Below are 16,257 nucleotides of genomic sequence, written 5' to 3'. Positions count from 1 at the left end.
CAGACGTCCCTGGGTGAAGTAAAATCCTGAATAGTTCTAGAGCGTAGACAGTCGCTGCGATGCCTTGAAAATTGTGTCTTTGTTCTTCCTCCTTACTTTCTCTTTTTTTTCTCCTCCCTACTTGTTCCGCCATTCCCCTTAAAAAGAGAAAGTTTCCCGCCGAAAATCCTTGCCTCTCTCGGTTGTTAAGGCAACCATACGCCGGCATCAGGCAGCTGGAAAGTGTACTCGGCGGCGGGATCCTCCCAGAACGGGACGTCACCAATGGTGCCTGAAGGGCTATTTAAAACACCCTCCCAGTCAACATTATGAAGTGACGGACAATTCAGAAGGCTAACCCGACTGTCCGTTATGTAGCCTTGCTACAAGGGTTCCAATGGGAACTCAAGGTATCGGCTGGACAGGAGTAGAGGGGAGACAGAGAAAATGAGCTAATGGAACGAGGTCAAAGTGATAAGAAAATGATATATAAGTTTTGACTGTTCGGGGCTCAGCTCAATTTGGCCGTATTGGGTTGAGTCCTTGTTATTTGTATGCTTGTTTTATTGCAATAAAACTGTAACTCTGTTTGCCTATCCCGAGACTCCTAATAGCCTTTATTTCAGGTAAAAAGCCTTCTGGTGATGATTTTTTGGCCATGACAAAAGTTCCTTCCTCCATGTTACAGTCGACCCTTGATATACGACCGGCTTGACATGCGAACAACTTGATTTACGACCAAAATTTTTATTTTGATTTACGACCAACATCTTGCGTTACGACCTGAATGCGGTCACGTGTATCCGCTTGCGCGATTGTAAACAAACAGAAACATTCCTATTAATGCGGCACTCATTCAATAAAATGTCAGGTTTGTAAACTCTCTTGGGACCTCCCCCAACTAGAAGACATGCCAAAGTCCAAACTCCGTATGGAAGACTGTTTATCTGTATCTGTTAACAGCCGGCTTAAAGCTGTGCTGAGTCTCTCAGCCAAAGCAAACAGAAAAGATATCGATGGGTGATATGCATGTGATATCCCTGCCCGGCAATGGACAAGCAAGCTTCCACAGTCGCGGCAATCGCGCTTCAGCACGCACTTCAGCATGTCGTTCCCATTGAGTGGGGGGGGGGTGTCTCAGAACAGTTCAGAAACAGTTCCTTGTATCATCACAAGGAAATGCTGAGAAAAATTCTTGTCAGAATAACTTGTAGGCAGGAGGAGATTAAAATGAACGCAAAAGAAGCTATTGAAATGATTGCAAATGCCTGAGCGCAAGTTAAAGAAAGCCTTTAAAAAGCCTTCAGTTTCATTAATCATCCTCCTCCCTTCCTGCAGCCCAAAGATGTCAAATTAAATGGTGAGTACAGTATGAAATTGTTGTTTCTGGTAGGCTATAGGCACTTTTTATTACTTTTTGGTTAGTACATTAGAAAAATTATTGGTGTTTTGGTAAATTATGCACATTATACAACCCTTTTTTTATTATGAAAAGGTTAAGTAAGTGTTGCAGTGGGAGGTTCGGAACGCATTATGGGTATTTCCATTATTTCTTATGGGAAAAATAGTCTTGACTTACAACCAACTTGAGTTACAATCAGCCCTCGCGAACGAATTGAGTTCGTAAGTCAAGGGTCCACTGTAATTGCTTTTAAATACTGTATATGGATAAAATTGCTAGCTTGCCAATAAATTTGATTTCTTTTAGTAGAGCCTTTCTTCTTGTCCTCTTTTCTTTTAGATAATTCAGCTGTTATTGGAGGAGTTGTAGGAGGGATCTTGGGGGCACTTGTAGTCCTAATCGTGGCTGCAGTGGCTTTTTTCATCTACAGAAGGAGAAGGTGAAACATTTACTGTACTTTATTGTTGAGCTTTAATGCTAGTTTTGTGTTCATAATCACTCCTTATTCCATAATGTCCACAGCCCAAAAAGCTTATCATGAAAACTGGTGTACTTATAGTCTGCTCTTCTGTTGATATGGTTTTTGCAGGGAAGAAAAAAAAAACCTGCAAAAAACTTCAGTGTGTCTTCATTGAAATGCTTGATGCTTCTGCCATTGTTACTCCTCTTATGCGTATAGTAAGCCATAAATATCATATGTACATATATAAGGGAACAAAACTCTGTAGCTGACAGCTTCTGATCAGATTCATTCTTCCTGAAATAAATCAGTGGTTGTCAATGGAACAGATCAGTCCAGACTATTACAATTTGATAAAGAATTTGGTTCTTGAATAAACTACAACACACTTCCACCTTTCCACAGATTCATTTGTCAGTGTAATGACTTTAAGTGCCGCCAAAGCAATTGATTGGTATTTTGAAAATGAAATGAAAGTCATTTCACTGAGGTCATTTTTAAGCTGAGAAAAGTCTGATAACATTTCTCTGTTAACACTGAAATAGATGTGAGTGTCATCCTCCTAATAATAATAACCCAGGCCAGTGCTACAAGTAATATGGCAAGGGGGAAACGTGAAGATACAGAACAGAAGACGACCAAAGGTGACTGGGTGACCTTGTGTGACTGGCACTGACCTGGACTTGCTGTTTCAAAGACTAACAAACTCAAGCCTGTTGGTTAGATAGGACATACACCACAGGAGAGCAGTGCTAGAGATACGCACAATGATTCTTCATTTTGGACAGTAGTTGGAAGCCACATCCTTGAATCTTTTAGGCATTAAAGTTGCATGGCATAAGTTTTCCTTCCATTAAGTGTACTGCATCAATCCTGAAATGACAATGGAATTTTTCTGGACATTAATGAGAAGATACATAAATTGTCTACTATTTCTAATATTGCTCTTGTTCAATATCCTATCAATTAAAAAAAAAATTTATATACTATATATTGTTTATTTTTGTGTATTTCTAGGCAAAGCAGAAGCCACCTATCATCTAAAAATGATGTTGACCCTATTCCTATTACCGAGTAAGTTTATTTGAAACTTTTGAACAACACATAATTTAACAGTGAAATTACCCCAAACACATCTGAGTAAAATTTACAAAGATTCTCAGCCCATTAAATGTCACTTGTGAGCCTACCAGAGCCTAGCAGATTGGTATTAGAAAAATGAGGGTCCACTTGCAGATATGTAGAAGTAGTAGGACTGTGGTCCTGCTGCTCAAGGCTGGGAAATGAATGCTTGGAGAGTTCAAGTTCCAATTAATTGTTAGATTCACATGCACTTTTCCCATAAAGTTATCTTTGAAGAGTAAGCGTACAGTATATGGATTTAATGTAGACTGGATGTGACAAGAGGCAGAAGTGCAAGGTGGTCACTGACCCATGCCAGTGATCACAGATATATACACACCGAGTGCCTTTCTCAGAATAAAAACAGGCTGTTGCTGCCTTATATAGTGTTGGGCTTCTTAACACAAACAACAATCTAAGCGGACAGTTCTAAAAGCTAAAGCTTCGTCACTTCTACAGTTTTGTAGTAGAATTTTTCTTTACATTTAGGAAAATATTGTTCTTATGAAAAAAAATCTGCATGCGCATTTAGAAAGACTTCTGTTTAGTCCTAAGCTTCAACTTTGAGCTTTTTAAAGTTCAACATTTTCAAGCGTAGTAGGCACAGCAACTAAACTCGAATCAAACTCTAATGGGATTGATTAAAGAATGACAGAGTTATTCAAAGTCGGATCCTGTAGGGCCATACTGGCTGCAGGTTTTATTCAAACACTTTCTTAGTTAGGAACTAACTACTGCTGCTAATAGTACCCACGTCTTTTTCATTAATTATATGTTATTTCCTTTTTAAGATAAAGAGACTTTATTTTTTTCCAGCAGGCAAACAATTGTGAGATGTAAAGTGAGACAACACATGGCCAACTAACTCAATCCCATTTGCAGATGTTTTAATAAAATATATGAAAAGAAACAAAGCAAAGGTCCAAGAAATATTGATTATTTGGGTGGTGCACTTTGAAAAAGTAAAAATAAAAATTCAGAAAACCAACATTGAGTGTATCAGAATGAGAGTAAGCAATAATAAGCTGTAGAATTAAATAACAGGTTTCACTAACATCAAGAATTCGTTTCTAATTAAGAAACTGGTTGAACCAAAAATGGTAGTTAAATGAACTTGTCATCTGTTTTCTCCCTTTGCATCTCATTACTTTTCGGCTGCTTGTTAAGGAAAAATACAAACTATTTCAGGGGTCTGAATTTTCAAAAACAGTTCAAGTTAAAAGCAGTAGTCCAGATGTTCCATTAGCAAAGTCAACTGGTTAGCAGTTAAAGTGGCTGGCCTGCAGGGTCTAACTTTAACACCCCTGTTTTACAATTACATTAAAGATGGTAGAAAATGAAACATCAGAAAGTTGTTTTATATTCAAGATTTACCAAACATCAGCTGTCATGGAAAGGAAAAGAGTATTAATAAACAAAAAAAGGTATTGGCCTCAGTCAGCCTCTTTCAAGCTCATTGTACACAATCTCTCTCCTCCAATCTGGCCATCAGAAGTAGCAGGAGATTCAAGGACAGCTTTTATCCTCAGATCTTAAATCTGCTCAACAGCCACTCATGCTGACGACTACATGATGTGCATTTCTTCTCTCCCTCATCTCACATTGCACTTAATGTACAGTAATCCCTCGTTACTTCGCGGTTCACTTTTCGCGGATTCACGACTTCGCAGGTTTTTAAATACAAGTGATTGCCCGCCTATCGCGGAAGTTATGTTCCAGACCCATCAGCAACAGGAGAAAATCCGCGATATAGAAAGACCATATAAATAAACATTTTTATAGTTTAAGCCTTAAAATACCCATCCCACATGATTTAAACACATGTAAACTTATAAAACACACTTTGTTAACACATATGATATGTGGATGTCGGGCTAAGGATATGAGTAACATGTCACTATTATAAAACATTTTAACTTCACGCAAGACAAGACAGTGAGACAGGAAAATAGGTGATGTACAGGCTTTTAAATTATTGACACGCAGAGCGACAAGCAGCACAAAGCCAGCACAAAGTCCACTTCTCCTTAACGTTCATTCAGCTCCCCACCCCCTTGACAATGCGTACTGCACCTCCGGGGAGGGGGGTTTGAGCGAACATGCGTTCAGCCCTCACACACACACACTCCTCCTCCTTCCGAACGCGCAGAGCGACAAGCAGGCATTTTGGCAGAAGCAGCACAAAGTCCATTTCTGCTCAGCGTGAGTTCAGCTGCCCCCCTTCACAAAGCGAGTGCAGACACATCGAAGTCTGATCGCTGATCGCTGCGTGCAGTGTGCAGTGTTGGTCTGAGGTGTTTAAGAATGTAGAAAGTGCTTAAGAGCATAGGAAGTATTTATAAGAGCGTGGGAAAGGTTAACAAGAGAGTGAGAAAGGTTTATAAGAGTGTGGGAAGGGTTTATAAAGCCTTAAAATATGTGTAAATAATAAAATAAATATAGGTCGCTACTTCGCAGGTTTTCACCTATCGCGGGGGGCTCTGGAACGTAACGTAGCATTGCATTCTAGAAATGTTGCTGGTGTTGGAATGCCGTCACTTGTCTGTGAGAGACACACACGTAAGAATTTCACTGTACTATGTAAGCAAGCAATAAACTTCAAAATAAACACTTTACTAGCATATTATTCTAGTAGTGTCAAAATTAAGGTCATACTGTGCAAAACTGACCAATAAAAATTATGTTAATTAAATATTAAATGAGGTCATATAATACCGTGCATTAAAAAAACAAAAGTTTCAAGTATTTTTTTCTTTTTCTCTTTTTTTACAGATTTACGAAGTAAGTACACCTTTATTTGACTGTAGATATGTTTTCTGTAATATTATCTATATCCTTTACTGTTGTTCCTACAGACATATAAATTGTTTAAAAAATTAATTAGACAACAAATGCTCAGAATAACTGAGGCATGTTGACACTGAGATTAGAGTTGCTGCCTCAAGGATCCAGTTTCCTTGATTCAAATCCTGGTCCTGGGTGTGTTCCAGAAAGAAGGATTAGTGTGAAATCCGGTTAAAGTAAATCAGGATTTGCAGAAATCAGGTTAATTCCACTCCAGAAAACCTCGATTTAGCCAAACCCACGTTTCTAGAACAGATTAAGCTGGAATTGTGTGATCTGTGAGGCCAAAGATGCAGATAACTTGCTAATCCTGAATGGGCTCAGGATTTTCCTGTTCCACAAACAAAAATTTGACAAAGTCAAACTCAGTTCTGGGACAATCCATGCTCGTAAACTAACCTGCAAAAGAGCAGGCTTAACGTGAAGGATTCACACTTTGAGGCTTCCACTCGTAAGATCAAAGGTCGTAAATATCCTGTCAGAAACGCTGATCCCAGCTATGCTATTTGAGAAGAAGAAAAAGTGTTAAAAATGCTGTGCCCCTTCCTGATCAAGAAATTGATGTAGAAGCACAACTCCTTCTGTCCAGAAAAAAGTAACTGGACTACGATCAGACATTGTGGGATGCTCTGAGATGAATCTGCATGAACGTCACCATTTTACACCCAAAGCTTAAATACATCCAAGCAGCCTTCAAAAACATGTTCAGTTTCACATGTTGTAGCTTTAGGCTGACATTGATGCAATTCCTGCCTTTTTTTAGTAAAGGGCAGTTTTCTTCACAACATTGCAGATGCCACACATAACAGCTAAACAATCACAAAACAGGGTCTGCTCACACACACACACACACACAAACACAGGCTGTCTTACAGAGACAGAAATAAATAATCACCATCAAAGAGGAGTTCCACAGAGTTGCATGCAATCAAATTTAAGCAGCTGCAGCATTTCTGAGCAGTAATAACTGATTATAGACTGGTTGGTAGAACAAGCTGCCCGCCTTGAGCTCTTCTGTGGAATCCTTCACCTTTAAAAGAAAAACATTTGAAGATTCTCCACTTAAGTGAATACCTATAACAAATATCCTTATTAATGCAGTTTAGATTTGGGGATTTGTAATTAAATTAAGCAACAATGTGACTTCTGCATTGTATTGTAGTCCATATTTCACTGATGGCTTTTAAAATGAACTGCAAGTATGTAAATCAAATTACAAATATCAATTTGTACTCTTATCCATTATTTAAATAATACGAGATGCCACACACATAATTACTGTACGCTTGTTGATTCCAAATATCCAGGGTCTCGTGTTTGAGTGGAGTGAGTTACCATTCAAAGAGTGGGCACTGTGAGTGTTCTGTTGTAGATTTGTATATGACAGTAGCTAACCTTTGCTTTCTTTTGTCATGTAATTACCGGACAATAGAGAGTTTAGTGCAGGCACAATAACATTTGACATGTCTTGCAGTATTGACTAGAACAACTGTATGTATGTATGCTGAAAATTTAAATGGCGTGAGTCTTACTTACACTTTTTTGATAGCAGTAAATTTGCAAAAAATTGAATATAATGCAGGCGGCACGGTGGCACAGTGGGTAGCGCTGCTGCCTCGCAGTTGGGGGACCTGGGTTCGCTTCTCAGGTCCTCCCTGCGTGGAGTTTGCATGTTCTCCCCTTGTCTGTGTGAGTTTCCTCCGGGCACTCCGGTTTCCTCCCTCAGTCCAAAGACATGCTGGTTAGGTGGATTGGCGATTCTAAATTGGCCCTAGTGTGTGCTTGCTGTGTGGGTGTGTTTGTGTGTGTCCTCTGGTGGGTTGGCACCCTGCCCGGGATTTGGTTTCTGCCTTGTGCCCTGTGTTGGCTGGGATTAGCTCCAGCAGACCCTGTGTTCGGGTTCAGCGGGTTGGAAAATGGATGGATGGAATATAATGCTTATTTGAGGCCATATAACGTTCAAGTAAAGTAGTAGTAGCCAGGGTACATTTTGCAGTATGCAAAAAATTACCACACATAGTTTAGGATTTCACTGATTAACTCTTTTACACTTTCATTCTTTCAGTGGTATTTCTCCATGCCATTGTCCTATCCTTAGCTGCTGCATCGCTTCTCTTTTGTCAGATGTGACAATAATCTTCACAAACTACCACCAGCACTTCATGCTCTGCTGGCATGAAGGTTGTCATCTCTGTTTCTCAGACTTGTAGTCCATGGTTGATCAGCTGGTCAGTGATCGACTCATAGGGGCTTGTAAATTTTGCCATGAATCGAGTACTCTGCAACAGGCTAATCCGCTGGTGCGAAATTATGCTAAAGAAAGCTGGACTTCGTTTTGAAATTCAGGAGTAGATTATCTAATCGTTCTTTCTGGAACAGACCCCTGTTTGGTTTCTGTGTAGGTCTTGCACATTCTCCCTATGACTGCATGGAATTTTCTTCCAAATCCCGACACCTTGCATGTTGTGTCATTTGGTGATTCTAAAATGGCCCATTAGGAAAAGAGTGTGGCAATGTGATAAACTGTTGTCATGAGCCCAACACAACTAGGTTACAGGCCCCCCTACCCATGACCCTGAATTGGATTTTTTTTTTTTTTTATAATTGTATTGTTTCTATTGAAATCACACAACATTCCATACAAATAGATCAATTTTACAAAAATAGGATTGAAAACAAATCAACCCCCACCCTTGAGAAAGAGAGCATGGGCAGCAGAATAAAACTTAAAGCTAGTAAAAATAAGTAAACAGATGAATTAATAAGTGAATAAAAAGAAATGGAGAAGAAAAAGAAATGGGGAGAGAATCTGCTTCCTAAGTGCTTTAAAGGCTTATTCTAAAATGTTATTGATGAGATCCTGCCAGGTTTTTAAAAATTTCTGCACAGATTCTGTAAGTGAGAATTTGATTTTCTCCAATTTCAAATTAGATAGATAGATAGATAGATAGATAGATAGATAGATAGATAGATAGATAGATAGATAGATAGATAGATAGATAGATAGATAGATAGATAGATAGATAGATAGATAGATAGATAGATAGATAGATAGATAGATAGATAGATAGATAGATAGATACTTTATTAATCCCATGGGGAAATTCACAATAATATAAAACATCAGTTACCTTCTGACTTAGAATAGGAGAGTTAGGATTCTTCCAGTTTAGCAAAATAAGTCTACATGCCAATAGTGTAGTAAAGGCAATCACAGTTTGTTTGTTCTTCTCCACTTTAAGCCCCTCTGTGAGCCCACCAAACACAGCTGTTAATGGATTAGGGGGGATTGTGACACCAAGGCTGACTGAAAGGCACTTAAAATTTTTGTTCAGAATGATGTTAATTTGGTGCAGGCCCAAAACATGTGATCCAGTGAGGCTGGAACTTGATTGACCCTGAATTGGATTGAACAATTTTGATAACCTTATGTATGTTGTGTTATATTATAGTCAAAGAAGCAAATCATTCATAGTTTATATGTAACAAAAACTAAGCATATCTGTATCATATGTTTAAAATATATTCTTCAGAAACATACCTGTTGAAAATTATGAGAAGTACTACTTTAAGCAGCGTGCAAATCAAAATTATGGTTTTGCAATAGAGTTTGAGGTAAGTAGATACTCTATTTTTTAACAGAACTACGTTGTAATTATTAAGTTTATGATAGTGAAGTAGCCTAGTGTTGCTTTCAAGATGTATTGAGAGAGAGCCAGAATAGTACTTTCATCAGATTTTACGGGACTAATTCTGTGTGTAATCAACTTTTTAACATTAAATACATTTTCATTTATATTTTATTTTTGTGTTTATTTTTAGGCATTGTATATTCACAATAAAATAAGCATGATAATATTGTGTATTATGTAGTTACAGACATAGTTCCGTAAAGCAATGTGAAAAATGGAAAATGTAGGTTAAATATTTATTTTTTCTTCTTACAAATTCAATTCAAATTACATTTTATTCACTTGTGTGATACTGACTTCTATTCACAATGATTAGCATCTCTTGAGATACATGGATAACCAAACAATACGGGGCACTTGCGCCATTAGATTTACAGACAATTTCTACCTACATTACATGAGGTTGATGAACAGTCAATCACAGGAAAAAACAGTGTAACATAACAGTGTGTGAGTGTATATTTATTGTATATAGAGGAAGAGGAAGAAGAGGAGAAGAATGTTTTTGAGAAAAGCAAAGCTTTGCATATGGTGTTTATTGATTTGGAGAAGGTTTATGAGAGAGTGAAGAGGTCTGGAGGTGCATGAGAGAGAAAGGAGGACCAGAAAAGTGTGTGAGGATTGTCCATGATATGTTTGTGGAAATGAGGACTCAGGTTAAAAGCAGTGTTGGGGTAACAGACAAGATCCCAGTTAAAGGAGGTCTGCATTAGGGGTCTTCTTGAAGTCCTTACCTCTTTGATTTGGTTATGGATGTGTGATAAAAGACCAATCATCCTGGCTTTTTAATGATGGCACTGTGTTGTGTAGCACCAGAAAAAAGGAAGTTGAGAGGAAGTTGAATGAGTAGAGAAGGATTTTGGAAGATAGAGGATTGAAGATAAATTGGAAGACGAAGACAGAATATATGAGGTTTAATTATGCTAAAGATTCAGATGTTAGCCTGCAGGGTAAACCATTGAAAAGAGTGGGGAAGTTTAAATATCTAGGATCAGTGGTAGCCCGAGATGAAAAATGAGATACCCATAGAGTGCAGTGTGAATGGAATAATTGGGAGAAGGTATCGGGAGTATTGTGTAATTGAAGAATTAAGGAAAAGGTTAAAGGTAAGTTTTGTAAGACCAGCACTTCTGTATGGAGCTGAGACATGGGCAGTAAAGGGGACAGTGGCAGATGGAGCAGAATTGAGGATGTTGATGGATGTGTAGAGTTACAAAAAAGGGCAGAAAAAAAAAACGAGACAAGCCAGAGGTACAAGAAAAGTAGGAGAGATATTTTAAAAAGTACAGGGAAGTATGTTGAAGTGGTAGGGACATGTGATAAGGAGAGACAATGAATAGTGCAGGGGAAAAGAAAGCAAGGAAGGAAAAAGCAGAGATAGATAAAGTAAAAGCAGATCTCAAGGAAAATGATCTGACTGAGAAGGAGATGCAGGAGCAAATTGCATGGAGATGGTTGATCAAGCACATCAACCTCACATAGAAGTGGGAATAGATAAAGAGGAAGAAGAAGAATATACATATATTATAAAAAGAGAAACAGGACAAGAGAATGTTTTGGGGCACCTTGCGGCCAACCCTGTATAATATTAAACATTGAAGTGAAAAAAAAGAGTGTGTTAACAATGCAAAAACGAGTCGTTCCATATCAGGCAGACTGAGTAAGGTGGTAGTTCCTTGGTTTATGAGGCATTCTCGGAGGAAGAGGAGGAGGAGGGCCCAGGTGGATGGACCCCAGAAGTGACATCAGAGATGGGACAATGTCAGTCTTTCTTTCTGCAGAGGGAGAAGAAGAGAGATTGTTATTATGCAGTGCCATCTCATGTCTCAGTGAAGAATTACAATCACTCAAGCTCTTAAGCTGTTTCCCATTTGCACGCTTGTGACAATACATACTGTATGTTGCCTGCTATGTGTATATATATATTTTTTGTTTATATATTGGTGTTGTATCTTTCTGATGAATTTATTATACTATGTACACATGACAATAAACTTGACTTGACTTTAGTTACTTGTGTGTAAAGGTAAAATGAATGAATACAGTATGTAAGGTGTCCTTCTGATAATACTTTCTCCTTTGTGTTAACTCTGGCAAGACTCTATTTTCCCTTTGATTAAATTCCATACTCCCTGTACCCTTGAATTTTTTTTTTTTTTGCTTAAAGGTCAATTTTCAATATGTAATACACATTCTAGTAAAAAAATAAAATGAATACAACATTTCTAAAACATAGTGAAGGTGCATTATATCATAAATACTAGCTGAAATACCCAGTTTTGCCTAGGAGAAAAATAAAGTTTTTTTTAAATTGTTTGAGAAAAATATAATTAAAAAAACACAACTTTATCAAAAAATGAATTAACAAACAATAAAGACTCACTAATGTGCTTGTATTGTTTACTGAAGTCCCTTGTTGTATACAATGTTTTTTTATTTTTTCCATCTTTAGCCAATATATAAAGGTTCTTAGGACTTTCCCACCCTTGAAAATGCCACATAAAGTTGTCCATGTGAGAAACAGGCTGTGTCCAAATTGATTCCAGTAATATGCAATGATTGTCCTTGAGATTTATTTATCGATACCAAACCGGAAATATGTGGTCTCTACTTTACTTTCAATTTTGATAACTTAATTAAATTAGTCTGCGGTGGCCTGGCGCCCTGCCCGGAGTTTGTTTCCTGCCTTGCGCCCAGTGCTGGCTGGGATTGGCTCCAGCGGATCCCGGTGACCCTGTGTTTGGATATAGCGGGTTGGACAATGACTGACTGACTGACTAATTAAATTAGTTTTTTTGATTATGAACGTATTAAAAAAAACTTCCTATTACATTTTTACGAAAATTGTAACACCAACACGTTAGCTACGATGCTGTGAAACAAATGACGTTTTATTCATTAACAAATAAACAAAAATCACAAAGAGAGCCACTGAATCCACAAAATAAATATAGGATGTTTATGGTAGATAAAAAATAAAATAGCTTACTTCTCTTATATATAATATAATAGATAGCCTATATTCATCAAAATATAATCATGAAATATGTTCAAGTTAATGTAAAAATGATGGGTAAAGCAACACTTTTTTTTAAGGTTTTTTGACAGATTAATTTTTGTTTTGTAATCTAGTAATAGGTTTTTACATGCAGAATTTTTGACGACAAAACAAAAACATCAATTAAATTAATATTATTATTAGGTTGATTTAATTCTGTGATACTACGGGTTGCTGTTGCCTCGTAAAACCCACAGACAACATGTCCAAACACCAGGTAAAAGTCCCAGTAAATATTTTTTTTCTTCAATAATGTGCACAAAGCACCTCGAACTCCACAATACTCAATAATCAATACAATTATAATCAACAATAATCCTCCTCTCCACCCAGCAGCTCTGTCACTCTTCCTCCCAACTCCGGCCCTCCTTGCTGGGTTTCCCACAGTCCTTTATATAATTTGTGACCCGGAAGTGATTCTGTCCTTCAGTCCATGTGATTCCATAGCACGTCAGATGGAAACGCTTATTTTTCTTCAGCCCAGAAGTACTTCAGTTCTTCCGTCCCCATGACTAGGGAGTACTTCCGGGCTATAGGGAAAATAACAATCCCTGTGCCTCCCTGCAGCATCCCCTGGCGGCACCCATGGTATCCAGCAGGGCTGTGAAGCCGAACTCCATTTTCCATGATGCCCTGCGGGGATCCAGGGCACCTCCATGTTGCAGGGAGGACTCCATCTAGCGGCTTGGATGTATTGGTCGGGATAAGCTGCCGGTCATCTCTCACATTCTGTTACCACTACAACATTGTTGCAATAAGAATAATGCAAGATGAAAATATAGTTAACAAAAAAAAACATTACAAGATAAACAAATAATACTAAGGATTTTTCATGATAAAACTGTTGGTTGCTTTTGTGGAGCAGACCAGAAACGTTCCATGCGTCAACTGGATGATAACATACATACAAGGCCACAAGACTGTTACAGTCTGCTTTATATATAAGACAAGGTAGGCCAGCGAGGAAAACAGGCACGCGCCGTCACCACTCATCCGCACTATGCGGTGAGGGACCATTACTTCATCAATATAAATCCTTTCTTCCTCGGTCATAGTTTTACAGGTTTATTTAAAGAGGTATAAACTTAATAGAAGAATTTGTGAAGAAAGTATGAAAAAGAATAAAATAAATAATAGTATGAAAATCAAAATCCTCAAAAAAAATTGCTTTAACCTAACTAAATTATTTTAAAAAGATAAATAAATGGCAAATTACAAACACTTTGTGAAAAACTCGAAAAAATCAAAATAAAACTTGTACTCTTCAGAAAAATGAAAGTATTTTTAATTTACTTTAAAGAAATTTAATTTAGAAAGAAGAAGAGTGAATGGGTCTAAAAAACCATAAGAAATTTCGCACTTGGACCACGAAATTTTTAAAACCGTTTCTTAGGGAGCACCTATGGGCCAAGGGTAACCTACACTCCAAATTTCAAGTCCCAAGTCCTCATGGTTTTTGGAGATTTTGTGATGAGTGAGTCAGTGGTATTTATTTGGCTTTTATATATATAGTGAGAGATTAAAGCCCCACATCAACAAATTTTGGAGAGCTATATGAACAAAAAGCCCATTGTGAAATAGTTCCTTGCATATCTTACAGTGTAAAAAGAAAGCAGAACAAAAGCCGAGACCAGCAGTAATATTCTAGAACAAAATTAATAAACTCTTGCAAACCACCACAAAAAATGTAATCTTCATACCTTTCTTGAAAAAAGACAATTTAGATTTTTTTTTCTTATTTTACACGATGTAAGACAGCACTAGCACACTGAGTTATTAAGGCCTGATTAGGATTCCTCCGGTTGAGCAAAATAAGACAATGCATAAGCAATGAAGTGCAGGGAATTAAAGTGGATTTATTGTTAGATTATCTTAGACCATCATGCTATCAAGTTAATGTATTTAAGACATAATATCGGTACATGTGAGCAGCAACTATACTTCAGCAGGTCCAGTGATGAAAGGTTACTGAGTTAGTGTTCTCCCAAGGTAATGGCGTTTAAACATGAGGTGTTAATACATGAAAAAAAAGTGTAATGGCATAAGGTTAAGGAAGGGCTTGACGAAAACTGTTAAAAAATATATTTATTTAATTTGTTTATTTATGTTTGAATATCGAGCTTATTCTCTTCAATAAATCTTTTTCTATCATTCAAACATCAGAGCTCAGAGAAGTTTCATTTAATTATTGATCAGCTCATAAAGTATATACAAACACTCAGTTGAACTCTGACAATCTGGCTATTTGTTTTGGTTACACTTGGTACTCCACATACACCACAATATACTACAGAAAAAGTAAATAATAAGTATAACGGAAAAAATGTATCATTTATAATTATTATTTTATTTGTGCTAGGATATTAAAACTGTTGGGAGTGCTCAGCCCAAGATTGCGGCATTATGCCTGGAAAATAAAGTGAAGAATCGTTACAGTAATGTATTGCCATGTAAGTATACAAATAACTGTTTTTTGGTTAAAAGGTCTTCTCTATTTCCTGCATGTTGCAGTGTTTGCCTGTATTGCAGTTTTACACCATGATGATATCTTGCTTACATTGTACACTTATTAAAGTAACCCTTCACTTTAGGGAGAAATAAATGCATTGCTATCATATGTGATTTCTCTTGCTTTTTGCTCTCAGTTTCCTTCAGTGAGGCTATACTATGTCCATCCATCCACCCATTTTCTAACCCGCTGAATCCGAACACAGGGCCACGGGGGTCTGCTGGAGCCAATCCCAGCCAACACAGGGCACAAGGCAGGAAACAATCCTGGGCAGGGTGCCAACCCACCTCAGGACACACACAAACACACCCATACACCAAGCACACACTAGGGCCAATTTAGAATCCCCAATCCACCTAACCTGCATGTCTTTGGACTGTGGGAGGAAACCGGAGCGCCCGGAGGAAACCCACGCAGACACGGGGAGAACATGCAAACTCCACGCAGGGAGGACCCGGGAAGCGAACCCAGGTCCCCAGATCACCCAACTGCGAGGCAGCAGCGCTACCCACTGCGCCACCGTGCCGCCGGCTATACTATGTGACATCTGTATATGCCTTTTTCATATCTAAGTCTAGATCAGACCAGATATCTCCTTTCATTTAAGGAGGTGCTTGCAGTGTTTTACCGAGGGCTAAGCCATAGAAAATAGGAAGTATAAAAGAGTGGGCTAAGAACCCAGCCAAGTGGAGGCATAGGGCTGGGAGACTGCGGGTTACACTGTCTTGTAAACAGAAGAAGTAATATTTTTTAATTAGTTGCACTTAACTGTAACTTTTTGAGTGATAAGTACATAGGTTTGTCCATTAGTGTTTGTTGAGGTGACTTTTTGGTCAGTGTTATTGCTTACCAGGCACTTGAGAGTCTGAAGGATACTAGCAATTGTGACAGCAGTTTTCATTCTTTGTTTGAGTTATTATTTAAATGTGGCAGTGCAAAATTAGCACCTTCAATAATTTCAAAAACATATACAGGCTTAACTGTGGAAGGAAAATAAATCCCTTACAAATGCAATAGGCTCACTAACAAAATGTTTTAAACGTTGGAGCTACTTATGTCAAAAAGGATTCAATAATCACATTTTTGTTTATTAGATACTTTTGTAAGAATGAGGTATATTCAAAAACAACAATTATCAGTTTTGAAGTCACAAGCAAAAATTGTTGCCTGCAATAAACCATAATGGTGGCA

The 16,257-nt window shown here is 37.8% G+C and overlaps 2 protein-coding genes across 31 annotated transcripts in view; both read left to right on the top strand.

The window, feature by feature from the left end:
* The window catches only part of LOC114669643 (receptor-type tyrosine-protein phosphatase eta-like), a 151,789-nt gene extending 148,874 nt beyond the window's left edge, over nt 1–2,915 (top strand). For all 30 annotated transcript variants that reach the window (XM_051923391.1, XM_051923384.1, XM_051923373.1 and 27 more), the window contains 2 exons: nt 1,721–1,820; nt 2,859–2,915. The gene's annotated coding sequence lies outside the window, so the exon portion shown is untranslated. The remainder of the gene's footprint in view (nt 1–1,720; nt 1,821–2,858) is intronic.
* Nucleotides 377–16,257, top strand: part of ptprjb.2 (protein tyrosine phosphatase receptor type Jb, tandem duplicate 2) — a 332,873-nt gene continuing 316,992 nt past the window's right edge. Inside the window, exons 1-6 of the mRNA XM_051922620.1 lie at nt 377–389; nt 1,721–1,820; nt 2,859–2,915; nt 5,736–5,744; nt 9,341–9,422; nt 14,917–15,007. Coding sequence (XP_051778580.1) covers nt 377–389; nt 1,721–1,820; nt 2,859–2,915; nt 5,736–5,744; nt 9,341–9,422; nt 14,917–15,007 — 352 coding nt within the window. The remainder of the gene's footprint in view (nt 390–1,720; nt 1,821–2,858; nt 2,916–5,735; nt 5,745–9,340; nt 9,423–14,916; nt 15,008–16,257) is intronic.

This window comes from Erpetoichthys calabaricus, chromosome 2 (assembly GCF_900747795.2).
Source record: "Erpetoichthys calabaricus chromosome 2, fErpCal1.3, whole genome shotgun sequence".
Taxonomy (NCBI): domain Eukaryota; kingdom Metazoa; phylum Chordata; class Cladistia; order Polypteriformes; family Polypteridae; genus Erpetoichthys; species Erpetoichthys calabaricus.
The sequence above is the reverse complement of the archived record's forward strand: the minus strand, read 5'-3'. Positions and strand labels throughout refer to the sequence as shown.